At 27.2% G+C, this 19,370-nt stretch overlaps 3 protein-coding genes and 1 long non-coding RNA gene across 4 annotated transcripts; 1 reads left to right on the top strand and 3 right to left on the bottom strand.

The window, feature by feature from the left end:
• Nucleotides 1–1,236: 1,236 nt before the first annotated feature.
• LOC132917766 (putative nucleoside transporter YegT) lies at nt 1,237–8,286 on the bottom strand. The gene is made up of 7 exons (XM_060978655.1): nt 8,145–8,286; nt 5,728–6,093; nt 4,986–5,173; nt 4,150–4,289; nt 3,302–3,423; nt 2,067–2,309; nt 1,237–1,783 (listed from the first exon to the last, which is right to left on the bottom strand). The coding sequence occupies exons 1-7, from the start codon at nt 8,209–8,211 to the stop codon at nt 1,626–1,628; spliced, it is 1,284 nt and encodes a 427-aa protein (XP_060834638.1). The 5' UTR covers nt 8,212–8,286; the 3' UTR covers nt 1,237–1,625.
• Nucleotides 8,287–8,313: 27 nt separating this feature from the next.
• LOC132917765 (major facilitator superfamily domain-containing protein 6-A-like) lies at nt 8,314–12,030 on the bottom strand. The gene is made up of 7 exons (XM_060978653.1): nt 11,814–12,030; nt 10,789–11,151; nt 10,393–10,580; nt 9,319–9,455; nt 9,083–9,204; nt 8,757–8,999; nt 8,314–8,685 (listed from the first exon to the last, which is right to left on the bottom strand). Exons 1-7 carry the CDS (start codon nt 11,878–11,880, stop codon nt 8,510–8,512), a joined length of 1,296 nt encoding a protein of 431 aa, XP_060834636.1. The 5' UTR covers nt 11,881–12,030; the 3' UTR covers nt 8,314–8,509.
• A 313-nt stretch (nt 12,031–12,343) lies between these two features.
• LOC132917836 (uncharacterized) lies at nt 12,344–14,195 on the top strand. The gene is made up of 2 exons (XR_009660343.1): nt 12,344–12,937; nt 13,624–14,195. It is a non-coding gene; the product is annotated as an uncharacterized LOC132917836 (long non-coding RNA).
• LOC132917835 (major facilitator superfamily domain-containing protein 6-A-like) lies at nt 13,195–16,978 on the bottom strand. The gene is made up of 7 exons (XM_060978776.1): nt 16,740–16,978; nt 15,700–16,062; nt 14,938–15,125; nt 14,488–14,624; nt 14,073–14,194; nt 13,765–14,007; nt 13,195–13,507 (listed from the first exon to the last, which is right to left on the bottom strand). Exons 1-7 carry the CDS (start codon nt 16,816–16,818, stop codon nt 13,284–13,286), a joined length of 1,356 nt encoding a protein of 451 aa, XP_060834759.1. The 5' UTR covers nt 16,819–16,978; the 3' UTR covers nt 13,195–13,283.
• Between the last annotated feature and the right edge of the window lie 2,392 nt (nt 16,979–19,370).

Consider the following 19,370-nt stretch of genomic DNA (forward strand, 5'->3'; position numbering starts at 1 on the left):
TATTAAATCAAATTAAATTAAATATAACCACTCTTGCCAATATTAATATTTGTTTTCAAATCATAATCACGACTGGATCGAAAAAAAATAGAATAAAAAGAAATAGAATTTAGAACTTTTCTATGTATACAAGTACACTATAACTATATTAAAATACAACTCGGAATTTTAAGAAATTCAAAATTCAGTTAATTTTTTACATTGAACTATGAACATAATATTATAGTCTATAGCAGAGACCTTCAACTGTTTTGTTTGAGTGCTATAAAAAAAAAATTAAAATCTCTTAGTTGGCTATGATGATTTAAACACATACATCATCCGATTTTTTTTAAAGTAGAGATATTTTAGCAGTGAATATTTATTATTGATTAATATAATTTAAATGTCTAACAAGAGTTATAAAAAAAAATTGTTTGTCTTTCTTCCTCCCTACTCATAATTTATTTTTATTTACGGAATTGGTTTGGAAACCCCAGTTTAATAGATAAACGCCATGTTCAAATCCTTTATGCGATTCAGTAAATTAACAACTAGACGTAAAAAGTCGTTAAAGTTATTGATTATTAAAAACAATAATTTTACAAACATTTAATTTAATTTAGTTATTATCGGTGATGACCATTGTTATATGTGATTTATTGATGTACCTATAAAAAGTAATCACTATACTTTAAAAACATTGAACAAATCTGTTTTGTAATATCTATATTTAATTCTATACCAATTATTATTTTAGAAATAAATTAAATATATCTCTGTAACCTCAAGAGATTATTTTTGTATCAGAACATTATGAATGAACCGAAGCTTTGTTAGGATATTAACACAAATAACGATGTATTAAATATTGAACATTTTGATGTAAAGACTAGTGTAATTATTTTCTACAGGTATATAGGTATATGAATAATAATTTATGATGTTATTTTCCGTTATCGAAATCATATTTCCCGTCGACCGTCTGTGGTGATAATACTATTAGTAGGTAATTGATATACTTAAAGTATATCATGGATAAACATGTCCACATTTGACGAACAAGAAATGATGATATTCGACAATTTGGGTTTATTTATTGTTATTTATTTGACATTATTTTAGTAAGGCACTGCTTTAAACAACTGTTTTCAACAGTTTTACGTTTAATCTATGTTGAATCTTGATCTTGATGAATTATACCGATATTAGGTATATATTTATGTTTTATGTAATATGAAATGCAAATTCACAATGTAATTTTTGGTTTAAATATAATAATACGTATACATTTTTTACCCAGTTATTATTATTTATTATTTTAATTGTACAATTATAATTTTAAATTTTATAAATATAACCCACTAATCATGCAATAATCAAATCGGCGGACAACTATTAGTTAGAATAGTTAGATCGTCAGAAAAAACTCCGACCTCTGACATCAATAACATAATTATATTATTGTTGTTATACACAAAATGTATATACAAAATAACGATTACATCAAATATATTATAATATAAATTATATTAATAATATATATTTAAAAATGTATAATTACATAATATATTTTATAAGTGTCTGACAGTGTAGGTACAAAATAATGAATATATAATTCTAATCCTCTTTCATTTGAAGTCTATTTACTTATCGATTAATTTGCTATTTTTATTCATAAAGTGATTAACGACTATTTGAATGACACACAAAATAAGGGCAGACAAACCGATAAGTCGAAAACCCATTACACTGCCTAAATGTGTGAATGTGTAACCAGCTAATGTTGCTCCCAACGAAGCTCCTGTGAAAGCAATACATACGATATCAATACATTATATTGTATATATAATATAAAAAGATGATACATTTATACGTTTTCACTCACTATTTCAAAAAGTTTTTTGAAAATATTATTTTTACATGGTTTGAATTTTGAAGTCATTCCAAAAAAATGCATTTATATTAATTTCAATCGTTTTAACTCAATAAATTTAAAACTTTTCGAAATAATGAAAGGTAAACACTGGATAACCTTGCTTGAGTAATTGTAATTAGAAACTAAAATTAGTATGAAAGTGACAAACCGAATCCTTGGAACGCCATCGAAAACAACCCTTGAACTGTACCTTCGCTACCAACAGGGGCAATTTTTGCTGAATATGATATTCCGGCAATGTAGCTCAATCCAAACGTTATACCATTTAACAATTCTACAGGCAGTACCCACAGTGGATCTCGGATGACCGAATACAAAAGAAATCTTAGTGCAAACATGGCGAATGATATGGAAAAAGCCGTCATATGCCCGGTACGCTTGATCAGGTGGCCTAGAATTTAAATACATAGAAAAAAATTCTTAATGTTATGTAATTCATCGATATAAATATATAATTGATATAGATTACAGAGCCGTATTTATGAGCCTTTGATGAAAAAATATATTGGCGCCCTTTTTCCCCCCTAAAAATACTTAAACCCTAAAAAGTAAAAATTTAACTTCTAGCGTGGCGTCCCTTTAAGAGATTTAAAATTTGGCGCCTGAGGCGATTGCCCATTTTCGCTCCCCCCCCCCCCTTAAATACGCCTCAGATAGATTACAATACATTTTATATTCTGAGCAGAACAATTATTATGTGTTATTTGTGTTTGTGTACACGAAAATAAGAAGTCGGAAAAATGCATTGATGTTAAACTTTGAGGTTAATTTCTGATAGAACATTAGATCTAGTTTGTACTTTAGTCAAAATTAGAAATTTTCAGTATTTTTCAAAATAATCAGATATAACAAATAAAAAAAATAAGAAAAATGAGAATTTTTATGCAAAACTAATTTTTAATAAAACCGATTTTATTTTTAGATTTAACTTAAAAACAAATAACCTTAGATACTAGAAATTTTCACAGAATTTTCACAAAACAACGGTACTAACTTCCCTATCATTTTTATGAAATATATTATTATTTTTTTTTAAAAATAAGAACGACTGAAATATTGTAATCATAATTTCAAATTGAAAATAAGCAATAGCTAGGTACCTTTTTTTTAAACATATTTTTATAGTTTATTAAAAATGTTTGTATTCTATAAATATTTTTTCTACGAATACGATTAAATTTATAACCAAAATGCCATTAAAATAAGAAATGCTTAAAAAATGTAAATGCAAAATACAAAATAAAAGTTTTGTTTTGTAATTGTTCAATAAAAAGAAAATACGTTTATTATTACCACACCTAAAGCAATATGTTTTGTGTTCAAGTCCGTTACCTGTTTGTAAGGCATAACTACTACGACTAGTAAGACTACACTTAGACTTACCTGATAAGTAGAAAAAGGGAACTTCCCCACCTAAACATTCGATTGTAAGAGAAAATCCTTCGATTGAGCTTAACATCGATTTTCGTTCAGGGTGATAAATGGTTGCCAAATCATCGAGATACCTATAAAAAAGAATACAAACAAAACGAACAATATTGTCTTAAAATACATATAATTTTTAAAAACAATTGGTTGAGCAAAACGCCAATTTTGTTCTTAATTTCTAAATATTTTTTTAACCTAAAAAAATTTGTATGGTGTCATGTTTGAAATTGTTAGTATTAAAAGGCATTATTATTTTTACTCGGAAATTGAACAGTATTGTTTTATAACTTTTTAAGATAATAATAACACTAACAATATTTTATTCTATATTACTTATTAAATTTATCTAGAATTTTTCATTTCTTCTATTCGCCTCTAACCACATCATTTTTATATTGCAGGTTTAACATTTTAAATGTATTACACACCAATGTATAATTTATACTATATTAATTAATATTGTATAATGTATATACTTACCTAGTTTAGGATACCTACTAATTTGTATAAACTTTGTAGTAGGTAATTTAATAATTTTTATATTATACATTATTGTAAATGAATATGATAGTGTGTATTGCCAATATTTGGGATAGTAGATACGGAACGATTAACTTTTAACATCTAAGTAGTTATAAGAATAATATAATACAAAACTTCGACATGATCGTCATATAACAGTTATTCATGACGTGCTTTAGATTAAAGGAAATGGTTCCGGATGCAGCGTTTAAGTTTGATTAAAGTATATCGGTGAGTTTACGATACTACGACATAATATTACAGTGTATGGTAATATTTACCAGATAAAATAAAACCAAATGTACGCCGTAAAAATTCCTCCAATAATTGCCCAAATAAGGAAAACGCATACCTTAGCGTTTTTCATCACTTTTTTCACATCCTTGAGTATATTTGTTGTCGGCCCGTCAGTCTCAGGTACCTATATATTATCGAAAACAATGAAAATGATGTATACGTCGCATAAACGGAAATCTTGGGCATCATGGATATTGTCGAATTGAATGCGAATCATAGAAAGTCAATTATAATAGATTATTGAAGTAAAACCTACTTACTACAGTCTTTATTTTTGTTGATATAACATATTTTAGAGAAAAGGTTATTTATAAATAAAATTTTAAAAAAAAACGTGAACTACTCTGAATGATAGTATATACTATATATGAATATGATAACATAATACGTAAATAGTTTATTATAAGAGTTACTATCGTTAAAATTGTACAGAATTTATTATCAAATACCGTATTATGTATTTTTAATAGTTTAATATTATAGTACACCAAGGCCGGGCTAGCGATATTTCAAATTTTACCTATATCAACAATTCAACAGAATACGTTTATAAGGGTAAACCTAGAAAATAAAAATGTTTTCCTATCGAATTAAACCAGGTTATTCGATTATAAAATATTAGATACACGTCTTATTATATATGTAGTACGAGTATGTACTAGCTTAAGACCAACTCGTGGGCTATATAATGTGGATTAATAATCTATAATGATTTGACTATAAGCCTGTAAAACTTGACTTTAGAATCTTTAGATTATCTGAAATTCAGTGTAAATTTAACTATTACTCTTATGTTATGAGATTGTATATTTCATCTCACCTTTAAGTTGAATGCTACTACAAAATCTACGAAAAACGAAATTGCCGAAAGCAAATATCCGGGTAAATGATCCTTCTGTGCTAGGCCACTGCTGTACCAGTCAATGGCACCCCCCACCACTATGGACATTATACCCCATCCAGCCGCACCCCATAGTCGTTGCATTCCGAACTTGACGGTGTCTCCGCCTAAAATAAAATATCAATAAATATCAATACTGCATTCTACATTGTTCCGTATGTCCGAACTATGGAATTAGTTTATTTAAAATATCAACAATGATATACCACATAATATAAAATTATTGTCAAAGAAATCTAAATCATAGTGTGTTCATATAGTAAAACACATGATCACATTCATAACGCTGGATATGGACAGTAAGCACATACAATTGTTATCCATATATATGGTATAAGTTGTTTAGGTAAAATAAAGCTGAAGATTTTAATCGGAGTGAATAAAAAATATTATAGGACTACAGGTAAAGTGATTGACGTGTATTAAAAATATATTTTAAGTACAAAATCGCGTAAATATTATGAGTAAATATTTTAAATACCGGTTTATAAAAATATAACATGCAATTTTTATAAATAAATTACACCTAAAATCTATGATAGATAAAAATAATACGTCATAATCTTTTAATTTCGCAACTCCGTAACATATCCCACCTAAATCCTTCTTGATACCACACATTTGTAATTATAAATTATTATATTATTAATAGTGGACCTACCAAGGATTCCCATGCAGATAGTCTCCTGCAGGACTTCACCGACCATAAACAATACCATCCTCAGCGTGATAACGGCCGCGAACCACCAGAATTGCAACGAAGCAAAGGTTTCGGCGTCGGACATCTCACCAGTCGACGAAGTGGCACCCGGCACGAAGTACAGCGTGGGCGTTATCAGACCGTTGAGAAGGATCGCTCCTAAAAACACGGTCCGTCGGCACTTCCATCTGTCAGTGATATAGCCAGTCAGTGGTTTGACTACGATGTTGAGCAGCAATATGAACGTGAAAATGTTGCCAAACGCCGACGACGAATAGCCCCGCTGTTTGGCAAACGTCGACAGAAATGGGTTTATGGGCGAATTTCCTGGAAAATCCAACGTATTCGTGAATACAATACAATATTCATTTTAAATAAATATTTCGTCGCTTTTTAGCTCAATAGAACATTCATATTCTTCAATGATAAAATATTATTTAGTTTTAGACGAATATCAAACCATATACTGATTGTAACTGATTATATAATAAGTATACATATATAAATATATCATTGATTTCCGGTGAAATAAACAGGTTTCATTTTTTTTTTTAAATAATGGGATATTATAATATACCTAGTATTGATTTATAATATTATTTATTTTAAAGCTTAATTTATTTATTTTTATTCATACAATTTATTTTCAATTTATTTCTAATCAAATTATATTTATATTTTAACTAAGACTGTAATGTGCCAACAAAATTGTTCATTTCAATATGTGTATTTGTATAATTATTATGACTACAATTCAATTTATTTTAATTATTTGGATTTATTTATTACATATGATTTATGAAAATCATTACATTTTCAATTATAAAATATTTTTTATACAATTCTATTGTTCAGCATGTTGATGCGCATTTTATGTATGATAATTTGGTGCAGGTAAAACGGGCAATGCGCAAATGATATACGGCCAAAATAATACAATAAACATTTTATATCGTTCAAACCTTAATATATATCATACATTAACATTATGTTAATTAAATAGAAAGTCACTATAGGTACTGCCTTTTAAAAAAAAATTCAAGAGTTTTTTTTTATTTACCTATATCATGGTAATCATGGTATCATAGTATGTAATGGTATAAGTGGGAGGGTAAATTATAGTATTATACATAAGTTATACTCTTAGAAATTTTGAAAAACTGAAATAAAATATTTACACCACATCATAGATTACCGACTTTTCAATTAATTTATAAGATGCTACATACCCTGCACGTGTTGTCACCGTTGTACAACATAGACAATTTGTGCTCAATAGAACCCATAATGTATTGTTAGCTTTAATATTAGAGTGAATTAACTTATTAAATGTTTTACAATTGTCAGTAATAAAGTGTTGGATTTTTTGAATATTTTAATTTTTAAGTTAGATGTGAGCTTTTTAATTTGTAATTTTTTACATACTCATATCGTATTTAAAAATTAAAATATTGGAAAAACTCAAATGTATATTATTGATAATTTTCTAACTTTTAACTTTGATTGTAAGTAAAATTATTCTAGTATTAAAGCTAACAATACATTATGGGTTCTACTAAACGCAAATTTGCTGTGTTATATGTATGTAAGACGGAGACAACACGTGGGCGCATGGCGTCCTATCAACATAGGCACTGTATAAAGTATTTGTGTTAAGTACTGTATTAAGTGTTATTCATATATTATTTTGAATTTTAGGTTATACATTTAATACTTAAGTACTGAATTCATATTCTATAGTATGGTCTATATTATTTGAATAATATCAAAATCGGCTCTATAACAGTATTTATAACTTTACAAGCAATAAACCATAATATTCAACGCATTTTATTGATTCAAAAACTGGCGAGTAAACAAAGCTCCGGAGACGCGTTAAAATTGTAACTTAAAATAATTTAACATTGAAATACGTAGAGCTACTGATATAGTGTTGGTCAAAGTATTATTAGTGAGGTGTAAAGAGAACATAATATTAGTGTATGTAGAGTATGAACTGAAATAAGAACAAATACTACAGCTACTTTATTATACTGTAAAAATATATCAATATATAAATATATACTATATGAATATTATGAGGTATAAAGGTAAAATACTTTTTTTTAAGTAAACAGCATAATAAACCAACATAAATTTACTATAATATAAAAACAGCATATTACGAGCACACACCTATTTTGTGGAAGTTAGAAACGCGAGAATTATACCAAATATGGAATCCAGTTGCGCGTGTCACCTGCACCAGAGTTAAAAAAAATCTCTTTCTATAATAATAATGTATTTATGAATTCGCAGTTATGGCTATAGTTTTAATCTTTGTATCGTGATTTCAAATCGAAATTAATTTGTCTGCGTAATTTATAAATATTACCTACCTGCATCGAAAAGAAAATAATGCACCTTTATGGGCAACAGATCGGTGTTTATGTTTAAAAAACTCATTGCAACCGATCTTTTCTATCTGTATAGACGATCACAGTACGTCGAACCAACAGTGATTTCGCGACGTTCTGACACATTAAATTTAAGTAATCAAAATACGTATGCGTTGTACGTTATTAGTATATATTATTTACAAACAAGATAGTACACACACTTCAATTCAATCGATAATCCATAAAAAAAAAATATCAGTAAAATCCTATAAAATGATAGTGTATAGGATTAATCCACTACTATTTATTGGTATAGTAATATTAGAAACATATAATTAATCGTTAATTAATACTAATTACTAATACTAATTAGACTCTACTCTTTTAACACTGTCATTTTTTAAAATTCGATTTATCAATTGATTTGCAATTGTTTGAATTATACATATTGCTAACGCAACACCACTTAACAATTTGAACGAAGTAATACTTCCGAAACGATTAAAGAGATAACCACCACTCAAAGAACCGATGGGTGCTCCTGAAACCAAATATATTATTTATTGTTTAAAAATATAAATTGTTTATTGTATACAATTAAATATCGCATACCTATACCCATCGCTGCCATTCCGGCCATCCCTTGAAGTGTTCCTTTGGCGTTGTCTGGAGCCAAGTCCCCTGCATAAGTTATAGCTGCCGAGTACGTCAATGCAAACGTTATACCATTCAACAATTCGACTGGTAAAACCCAAACGGGATTTGTGATTATAGAATATAAGTAGAATCTGAAAGCGAACGTTAAGAACATCAAAGAGAACACGTTCATATGACCCATGCGTTTAATGATAAATTCTGTAACAGTGATTAATAGTAAGTTAGTATACTAACAGTCCAGTGTATGTTGTGAGAGATAACATAATGTATAATATATTTACTTGACAGAAAGAAAAATGGAACTTCTCCACCGAAACATTGGATTGTCAACGATAATCCTTGAAGAGTCTTTATATAAGGTTTCGTTTCAGGATGGTAAATGTTCGACAAGTCTTCCAGATACCTACAACATTAGCATAAAGAACAACCGATTCACGTTTTGTTATAACTATTTGGCCTTTTAGTTTTATCTGCGCAAATTGTCTCGATGGATACATTATATATTTATATTACTCACAAAAATACAAAATACCATATAAATGAAAGTAGCATTCCATGTGCTACAACCCATAAAAGAAATGATATTACTTTAATATTAGTCAATAGTTTTTTAATATCAGATCCAATTTGACTTTCGCTGTTTTGAACGTTCGTCTGTAAAAAATATTACAGACTGCAGTTTATTTGTGAGGTGAATTTCTTCAACATGTCTTATAAAAATATATTATGATGAAAATAATATGAAGATACTAATACGTGTAATACGTAATATACTAAAAAATATATAAAACTTAAAAATAAAAGATTATTAAACCTAACAGTATACATTTTATATAATATAAAATAATAATTTTCTACATTAAATAATAGTTTGGAATGCATAGTCTGTCAAAAAATGTATAAAACTTAAAAATAAGAATAATAATTGTCTGAACAAATAATGACACACATTTTATTGTAATATGTGTTACACAATCACGTCTAATAATCATATTAAATAATCGTAATAGGTAATCATAAAATATGTACGTATATTATGTTAAACTAATATAAATTTTAACAATTTTGATGTATATCATTACAACAGATGTCAACGTATTTAATGTAGGAAGGTCTTAACATTGGCGGAGTTTCCTTGTAGGTACCCATTACAAATAATATAATAAAGCTAGCGGAGTTTATATTATACCTTTTCATTACATTTTTATCTAATCGGTATTCTGGTTGAGTATTGATACTCGAAACCTATCGTACAACAGAGTGTTTACCTATTTCCCACCTTATTTATAGTTAAAAATGAATTGTTAGTTATAAAAAAATTCTGTGCCACGAGACAACGACCGTAAAAACTAGTCGGACGCTGTGCATCGGTATTCGGTACCCTTTCCATGTACCAAATCATATAGATCGACCATCGTCGCGATCATCGAGGAGCATCGTTGACATTTGTCTATATAGTCTATACACAGCGGCAACAGTAATAGACTAATAGCTATTGTAAAATATGTTTCTCGTGGAACCGAATTTTTTTATAGAATTATAAAACATTCTATATTTACCTCATAGAGTAATAAGCCTATGATTTACCTACCGTAATTCTTGACACCACATATATATCTAAAAGATAACATATCAACGAAATAATGAAACCCGGTGTATGGTTTTTGTATTCTAGTCCTTTACTGAACCAGTCTACACACACACCAGACACAATAGACATGGTACCCCAACCAATTGCGCCCCACATCCTCTGAAGGCCGTATTTAGTTTTGTCCTCATCTAAATAGAATAAAATAATAAAAACAATGAAAAGAACATCAGGCTTTCTCTATAATGTTGTATTAAGAGAAGCTCGTAAATTATTATGTCAATTTTATGATTTATCCATCAGGTGATTTATAAATTAAATGGTTTAAACATCATAATTCCCCCCCAACAAAAAATGTTTTTATATTCGGTATTAGCCGAGCGTACAAAATATTTTTACCTAATAAATTAATGCATATCGTGTCTTCCAAATTAGTTCTTGCACTGACACCTGCATTGAGTAAGATTATTGTGCTGAAAAATAACCAAAACAGCGGTGATTTGATCACATTCTCGTCGTCGATTTCTGTTTTGACGACCGAGCCAGGTATGAACATCAACATACTTATAAATATACTCATGACTACAATATTCAAAATAATCGCTGACTTGTAGCATTTGTATTTATCAGTAATTACACCGATAACCGGTCGTACCAATAAGGCTGGTAGAGGAAGAATTGTGAAGATTAAACCGACAATGACTGTAGAATAGCCTCTTTGCCTTGACATTGTTGACAAGAATGGTATTATTGGAGCTAATCCTGTGAATTATGTGTACAATTTTACATATTATAGTAAATTATAAACGTAAAACTATAAAGTAAGTATAACATTTGTACATTATATTATATCGTGTGTCCGCGTAAACAGGGTACACTTTATCACTCATTATAGTCATTATCCTGTAAATATTTTTCAATTTTGTTTTGGGGGACGTCAAATTAGACTATTGGATCATAAATTCCTATGACTTACAATTTTTTTAACTCGTGTATTTTGCGATACTCAACATAATTTCATTTTTTTTTAATGGCAACCCCTATTTTGAATATTAGTTTTGAATTAAGCAACTTTTTAAGTAATTTTATATATCAACAGTATCAATTTGTATTCTACACCAAAATTGACGAAATTAGAACTGGGTATAATTAAAAAAAAAAAATTTACTCAATTCGATTTTTTTTTAGTTATACGTATTTATTTTATATAAATGTATTATGTATAACGTATCATAATATGGTGTTTAGAATAAAAATGAAACATTTGGTATTATTTAAAAAAATTAACTATATTTTCTATTTATTATATTTATTGCTATTTTACATATAAAAAAAAAACTATGTATTAATTATTAATATGTAGAACACATAGGTATATGAAATATGTTTATTACTTCATTATTAAATATTAAGTTTATTCTTACCAGCCATGGCTAAAAAATAATGCATTTTCATTGGCAATAATTTCTTGTTGATCTGGAAATGATACATTTTTTATGTATAAATATTTTTGTTTCATTCAACAATTTTATATTCACAAATCACAATATGTTATTATATAATCGTTTGCTAGAAATAACTGAAACATATTGACGCTTTAATATAAATTAATAACTATTAAATACTAATCATATTATCAATCCATCAACACTAAACATTAGTCTACCGTTATAATACCATCGTATAAATTTATTTTCTATTAATTCCAAAACCTATTGAGTACCAATGTGATGTTCAACATACACTAGGTATTATAGGATTCGTAAATAATTGAGTATTTTGTTAATAGGCCTTTGACAAAAAACATAAAAATCGTGAAACATAATACACTGAAATAAATCTTATAAATTCAGAAAAAAATGTATAGGAATCTATCATAAGAATCAATGCTTATCGGAAAATAAAAATTAAAAAATATACTGCAGGTATTTTATATCACACAAAGCAAACACAGGAAAATATCACAGTTCACTCTGTATATAGTGTATACATTCTACTGGTACTTTTAAATATCGATAAAAGCGTGTAGAATATATTATGGTTATAAAGATTATCGTTGATTTTTTTTTTATATCGTTCAATATCAGGATTTAATTAAAGTGGCATTCATTGCAGGTACGATATTTTCATTCTATATTGTTCATCGGAATGTCTGCCATCGCCTATTAGAACTAAATCACGTTGCGTACACGTTTCTATTAATTTGTTTATTAACAATATTAACCTAATAACTGATCAGTGCTCGCCCAGTCATACTAAAAGGGTATAACACCTCGTTTTACATGATCGAAAACCAATAGCTGCAGTCTGTAAGACAATTAATTGTAATCGAACCGTCGGAACTATATGCATGTTAAATCAAGTATCGACTGCCATATAGACAACTTTGATTTCACGGCTATACTGAGTATCCTAATAAAACCTGTGCCGTTTGTAGAATGGCGTGCACTGTGAATCGTCACCGAAGAAACATTATATTGTGTTATTTCATCGCCACTATGTATTAAGATACGTATTTTGTGAAAATAAACCAAATGGAACGAAATATGTGAGTGCTTACTTATTTATGTTTTTACTTCGTTGACATTATTAAAGCCGTCCGTCGTATTTATTAATCCGTAAACAAAATATAAAAAAATAATATGCATATTACATTTTTTCTTATAACGTCTATAAATAACCAGATTACCTTATAAGTTTATTTGCGTTTATAATATATATGTATTGCTTATCCAATAATAATATTTTTTTATTGTATTTTTTTTACAACTTAAATATTTACATTAATATGTACAAATTACAATATTATTCTCATTTTAGTAATTTTATATTCATTAAAATTTATATTTATTGTATATTTATATAATACAAAATATTTGCTAAAATAATAAAAACTAAGTAGCTAAATTGTCATTAACAACGCCTACAACAGTAAGATCAACGGTACGAGACGTATTTTCTTTAAAATTCTTGTCTTTGTAATGTCGATTCATTAATTGATTTACGATAAATTGAGTAATGCATATTGCTAATGCAATAACACTTAAAATTTCAAACGATTTAATACTTCCGATACGATCAAAAATATAACCACCAACAAAACTTCCGATGGGTACTCCTAAAACAGAAAATATATAATATATAAATTATAATATATGTATGTATGTTATTTCTAAAAACTAAATGAACATGTGAATAATTATTAATTTGAGTAAATTAATATATTTTTTGCAGTTAAGTGCGACCTACCAATGTTTTTTTAGGTAAAGTGCGTAAATATGACCTACAAAGAGATTTAAGACCATTGACTACATGATTACATGACTACAGCAGCCTAAATATCTTTTTGTCGGAAATGAATTATAAATGACATACCTATTCCATGCAAAGCTGTTCCGACAATGCCTTGAAGCGTTCCTTCAGCACCAGCAGGAGCTAACTTCGCTGCGTATGAAGTCGCTGCCGAGTAAGCCAACGCGAACGTTAAACCATTGAGCAATTCGACTGGTAATACCCAAACCGGATTTTTAATTAATGAATACAGGAAGAATCTAATTGCAAACCCAAAATACATCAAAGAAAACACTTTCATGTTATCCACTCGTTTGAGAATATAGCCTAAAAACGGTGGTAATATTATAACATGTAATTATGTAAATGTAAGTGAATTATGCTGTATTTACTGGACAAGAAGAAAAACGGAACTTCTCCACCGAAACATTGAATTGTCTGAGTCAACCCTTCGAGCGTCTTTATGTACGATATCGTTTCGGGATGGTACGTTTTTGATAGATCTTCTAGATACCTATTGGGTTATTACATAAGAAATATATTATTAATTATCGTTCACATCATTAGATAAACTACCGGTTTTTTATGTTTTTAATCTGTGTAGAAAATAATAATTTTTATCTTAAGGCATTGATTAAATATACTATGTTGTATATTTAATTAATGCTCAACATTTAGTTTTTTTGTCAATTAATAAGCTTGTTAATGTAATTATTCAGTTTTTGTTTAGATTTAATGATTTTTTTTATAAATATTTATTAATTTACAATCAAAAAGAGTATCAAGTATATAAGACGTATTGCTCACCAAAATAAATAATACCATATAAAGGCATTGAAAAATCCAAGAGCGACAACCCAAAAAAGAAATGATAGTACTCTTATTTTAGTCAATAATTGTTTAATATCAGCTGCTTCAATTTTAGTATCACTATTCTCAACAACCTTAAACAATAACATGTATATTTATATTTGTATTTTATAACTTACTTTTGTATTTTCATTAAAGACACGAACATTTTTGTTCAAAATAACTATATGATTTAATAATACATTTTATAAAAGTTTCAGATTATATTGCGTAACAAGTAAAGGAAAACGCACTGTTTGTTTTTATGTTTTGAATAAATAATCACTATTCAGTAATTTTTCGTATTTTAATTATTATAAGTACGAGTACATTAACATTTAATTATTTATAATATAAATTCTGAAGTGTTAAAATATCATAAAACATGTACAGTTAATTTATATTTACCTCAATTTTTGATGCAACAAATATATCTAAAATGCAAACCACCAATGCAATTATTATACCAGGAGTATAGTTTTTGTAATCTTCATCTCTACTGAACCAGTCTATAACCATGCCAGATAATAAAGATGCGGTGCCCCAACCAACTGCTCCCCAAACTCTCTGTTCACCATATTTATACTTATTTTCACCTTAATGGAAAGAATAAAATTAATTAGAATTAAAGAAAATTTAAAAACGAACGTAAGGTATAGTAGGTATACTGTTATTAGGACTGAACCCATTATAATGAATTTAACATATTCACAACACAATTCAATACAATTGTACACATTCAACTACTAATAAATTAAATAAGTAATAAAAAAATCCATTCAAACACTTTCTTAATAGTTATTAGTTTTCAATGATTTTCATAACTCACCAGCGAGCAGAATAAGTCAATATTAATCACTGTAGTACAGTATTACTCTGAATTAGTACTTTTAAATTTAAATGTATATCCTAATGTACTTATAATATATGACTAATCTTCTTTTAAATATCGTCATGTGTGTGCCAAATTCAAATTGAACAAATGTTTATAAAATTATGAATAAAACAAAATTTATACACGACATTTATTTCTTCAACTGTAAAATTTGTAAAAACTACTTAGATTAACTTAGTGTATATTATTTTTTATATTCAATAAATACACAAGTCATTATTTAAATACTAACTAATAAATAATAATAATGATGTTTTAAAAAACTATACGTTTACCTAATAGACCTATGCATATTGTGTTCTCCATAACGGATCTCGCCGTGACACCCGAATTCAATATGGCTAATGTGCTGAAAAAAAACCAAAACAACGGTGATTTGATCACATCGACGTCATCTATTTCTGTTTTAACATTCGTGCCTGGTATAAACATCAGTACACATAGAAATAGGCTGTTGATTACTATGAGTGAAATTAATGCGGTCTTGCGGCATTTGTATTTGTCGGTTATAGCACCAATGGCAGGTCTTATTAATAAGGCTGGAAACGGAAGTAATGTGAAGATTAAACCAACGATGACAGACGAATAGCCCCGTTGCATCGACATCGTCGACAAAAATGGAATTATTGGAGCAGAACCTGAATTATAAACATAAATAAAACGTTATTATCTATTATGAATATAATAATATAATTATACAAACGATTTGAAAGGACTACGCCGATACATATTAATTTGTTTTTCACACAAAAAGTTGTATACATACTTGATGTACGTTTCACATAATTACCAATATAGTTTTAGTATATTATTGATATGAAAGTACTTTTGCTTTTTATCAAACTTAAATACTAAGCTGATATAGTAAAACAATTTCAAAATTCTTACATATTTCCATTTAAAATTAAAATTTCAAAATAACAAATAACAAAAAAAGCTTATTGTCAAATTTGTTTATAGCTAAATTATTCTGATATACAAAACTATAAAAATACCTGTGTGAAACATTTATATGTTATCTTAGAAAATAAATACGTATGTTTTATAGAATGCTATAATTCCTCAATGTTTTTATTCAAAAATTGTAATAAACGCCACAAACATAATTATTTATCATAAAGGTACTTGGCAATAAAATATTATGTCGTTAAAATTGCATATTATAAATAATAAAGCACGTTTATAATAATTATACCAAAATAGAACAAGTAAAAAAAAAGATACTTATATAATATCCTCTAATGTTAATTTATAGTAAATACGTAAAGTCGTAAAGTGTATAAAAATGAATGTAATAATTAAAATGTTTTCTTACTGGCGATTGCCAAAAAAAAATGAATTTTCATCGCCAAAAGTTTCTTGTCAATCTGGAATGTATACATGTTTATTTTCATTTTATTAAAAGTGAATAGTTATTTCCCTATTAATTAAATAAATATTTGATTGAATTTAAAATATTTCATAGTAAAACATAGAATATCAACGTGTTGATGTAACACAAGTACAAAAATTAAAATACAATTTACAACTTTTATGATCGAAACGTCATACTTATATACCTAAATGATTCCTCCTTATTTTAAAATATAAATATCACTTAGATACATGACAGATAATAATTTTACCATTTCCTATTCACCCAAAAAGATTATGTCAATTCATTATTCAACGATAAAAAAAATAATAAATAAATATTACGTATTAGCAATAAATAAATGTTATCTATTAGGAAAAAAATTTCAAATATTATGAAAGTTTTTTTATATTAATATTTAAACAGTTTTTTTTTTATATATGTATCCTATTAAACAGATAGATACATAAACAGGAAACATGACATAATTAATCAATAATTAGAAGCGTGTTTAATGTAAATTAAATGAATATGATGAATAGTTGAGTCTTAAGTAGTACATTAACCGCTAATAATAATATTAAATCAATCAGATATCTTAAGTGATTTCACTATTAAAATAATAAAGTACAAAATAGAAACCAACAGACAGTTGGTGTAACAAAAGTTTAACGAACTACATGTATTTTTACTTTATTCTAAGTAGGTACTTATTATTTATATTTTTTATGCATTTTAATGATAAAATTATGACCAAACGGCGTGTTGAATATGCAATTTAGGTACACCATTGTAGCACTGTCAAGTGTATTCACTATCATGTAATACTAAGGCTGTATCAGCGGAAATACCAAGTAAATTAGAAACAACTTACAAGACATATTTTAAAATAAAATAATGTATAAATAAGCAACAAGTGTAAATTAATATAATAATAACAACTATCAATATGGGCGGCATTAATTATTGAATATTAATCGAAAATAATATTAAACAAACAACCATAGATTGACAGTATAATATTATAATATGTTGATAATTATTATAAACATATACAACTTTTGTTAACATCATACAATATATTAATCGATTATCGAATGTAGTATAAAGTGTATTAAAATACAATTTTAACATAATTATAATTGGTCATAAATCAAATTTAACGCAAAGATTAAAGACAGTTACTCTCAATTTACAAAAATAAATATCAATTCAGTTAAGGCTTGGTTTAACAAAAATATATGCTACATTACTGAGCATTAAATTAATGTTTTCGACATTTTATGCTTAAATTTATTTAGAATTAAAACTTTATATGGATTTTGAGTATACCTACTCTCCCTTTGAATTTTCACCTAAATAAACACTTATTATAATAGTACACACAGTACAAGAAGTTCAAGTATCATATTTACATATTTACCCATTATCATTCTTAATATCTAATATTTATAATTTATAATATGTTAAAAAAAAAATATAATAATAAATGTGAGTACTTCTAACACGATACAGAATGATTACTTTAATAGTAAACACCTAAATAATATATAATCTCAAAACTAGTATGATTTGGTTAAGTTAGAAAATATTTTTTGTACAGTTTGAAATCGAGAAATTAATCAGTAATCTAACTGATTAAATTAGTAGGTCTCTAGGCCAGGTCCATTTTAGATGTCTGAGGGTTATAAGATTTTTAATGAAATTAAATGTATAGAAGGATTTTATTAATTGAGTTAGCATTGGAATTTTTTAGCAGTTGTTTAAATTATTATTTTTGTATACATATTGGCTATGCTAATATTTAGCTAATCGAGTAACAGCGGAAAAAATATCATACATTTTTTAATTTTGTATTTACTATAGCTATTAACACGATAACCCAGTTCTAAAGAAACTATCTTATTGTATACTTATTTACTATTAATTTTATTCTACTTTGATCGATAGTGACGAGTATTTTATTTAGTGTGCTCATAATATTTTATCGGTAATTATAAATAATAGGTAAAATTGTCTAATTAGGCTTAAATAGTAAATAAGATAAAAATAATAGTAGTACTGTGAAAAATAATGTTATACGTTTGTTTATTTGAACGTGCTCGTGAAGGAAGCAGATCCCTTAATATCAATAAGACTCAAGAAGTTGCCTCTCCCCCTCCTCATTGGCCGATCTTAAATTACACGTCTGATACGATCGCGATAAAAAAAACAATATAATGTATACCCAATGATCCCAATGTTCCGGTTAATTTCGCTAATGTAGTTTTGCGATGTATATTATTATATATACGATTATCATACCTTTGTTATCTAATGCAATATCACAGGGACGTGAAAAAAATATACATAAACATACTAATACATAACTATATAGGTAATGAATAATAATACTATACCCACAATAATATGTTATACCTACATGTGTATTATTTAATACACCACAAATATACCACTTGTACAGCACATTTATGACCTAAAAATACTATTGTCCCGTTGAACTCCTTAAAAAAGGTCTAATCACCTCAAATCCTTTATTTGAGCATCTATATAATAATACATTCCGTGTAATTAAAAAATAAAATTATCACC

This window comes from Rhopalosiphum padi, chromosome 1, assembly GCF_020882245.1.
Source record: "Rhopalosiphum padi isolate XX-2018 chromosome 1, ASM2088224v1, whole genome shotgun sequence".
NCBI lineage: Eukaryota > Metazoa > Arthropoda > Insecta > Hemiptera > Aphididae > Rhopalosiphum > Rhopalosiphum padi.

Excerpts from the sequence above, each read along its gene's own strand:
- LOC132917766 (XM_060978655.1), bottom strand. The coding sequence starts at position 8,211 with ATGAGTTTTTTAAACATAAACACCGATCTGTTGCCCATAAAGGTGCAT. Across the intron at positions 6,094-8,144 it reads TTATTTTCTTTTCGATGCAG|GAAATTCGCCCATAAACCCA; the intron begins GTAGGTAATATT and ends TGGATTTTCCAG. Across the intron at positions 4,290-4,985 it reads TAGTAGCATTCAACTTAAAG|GTACCTGAGACTGACGGGCC; the intron begins GTGAGATGAAAT and ends GATAATATATAG.
- LOC132917765 (XM_060978653.1), bottom strand. The coding sequence starts at position 11,880 with ATGTATCATTTCCAGATCAACAAGAAATTATTGCCAATGAAAATGCAT. Across the intron at positions 11,152-11,813 it reads TTATTTTTTAGCCATGGCTG|GATTAGCTCCAATAATACCA; the intron begins GTAAGAATAAAC and ends CATAATTCACAG. Across the intron at positions 10,581-10,788 it reads GATATGCATTAATTTATTAG|ATGAGGACAAAACTAAATAC; the intron begins GTAAAAATATTT and ends TATTCTATTTAG.
- LOC132917835 (XM_060978776.1), bottom strand. The coding sequence starts at position 16,818 with ATGAAAATAAACATGTATACATTCCAGATTGACAAGAAACTTTTGGCG. Across the intron at positions 14,008-14,072 it reads TCCGTTTTTCTTCTTGTCCA|GCTATATTCTCAAACGAGTG; the intron begins GTAAATACAGCA and ends CACCGTTTTTAG. Across the intron at positions 13,508-13,764 it reads AACAGCTTTGCATGGAATAG|GAGTACCCATCGGAAGTTTT; the intron begins GTATGTCATTTA and ends TTTCTGTTTTAG.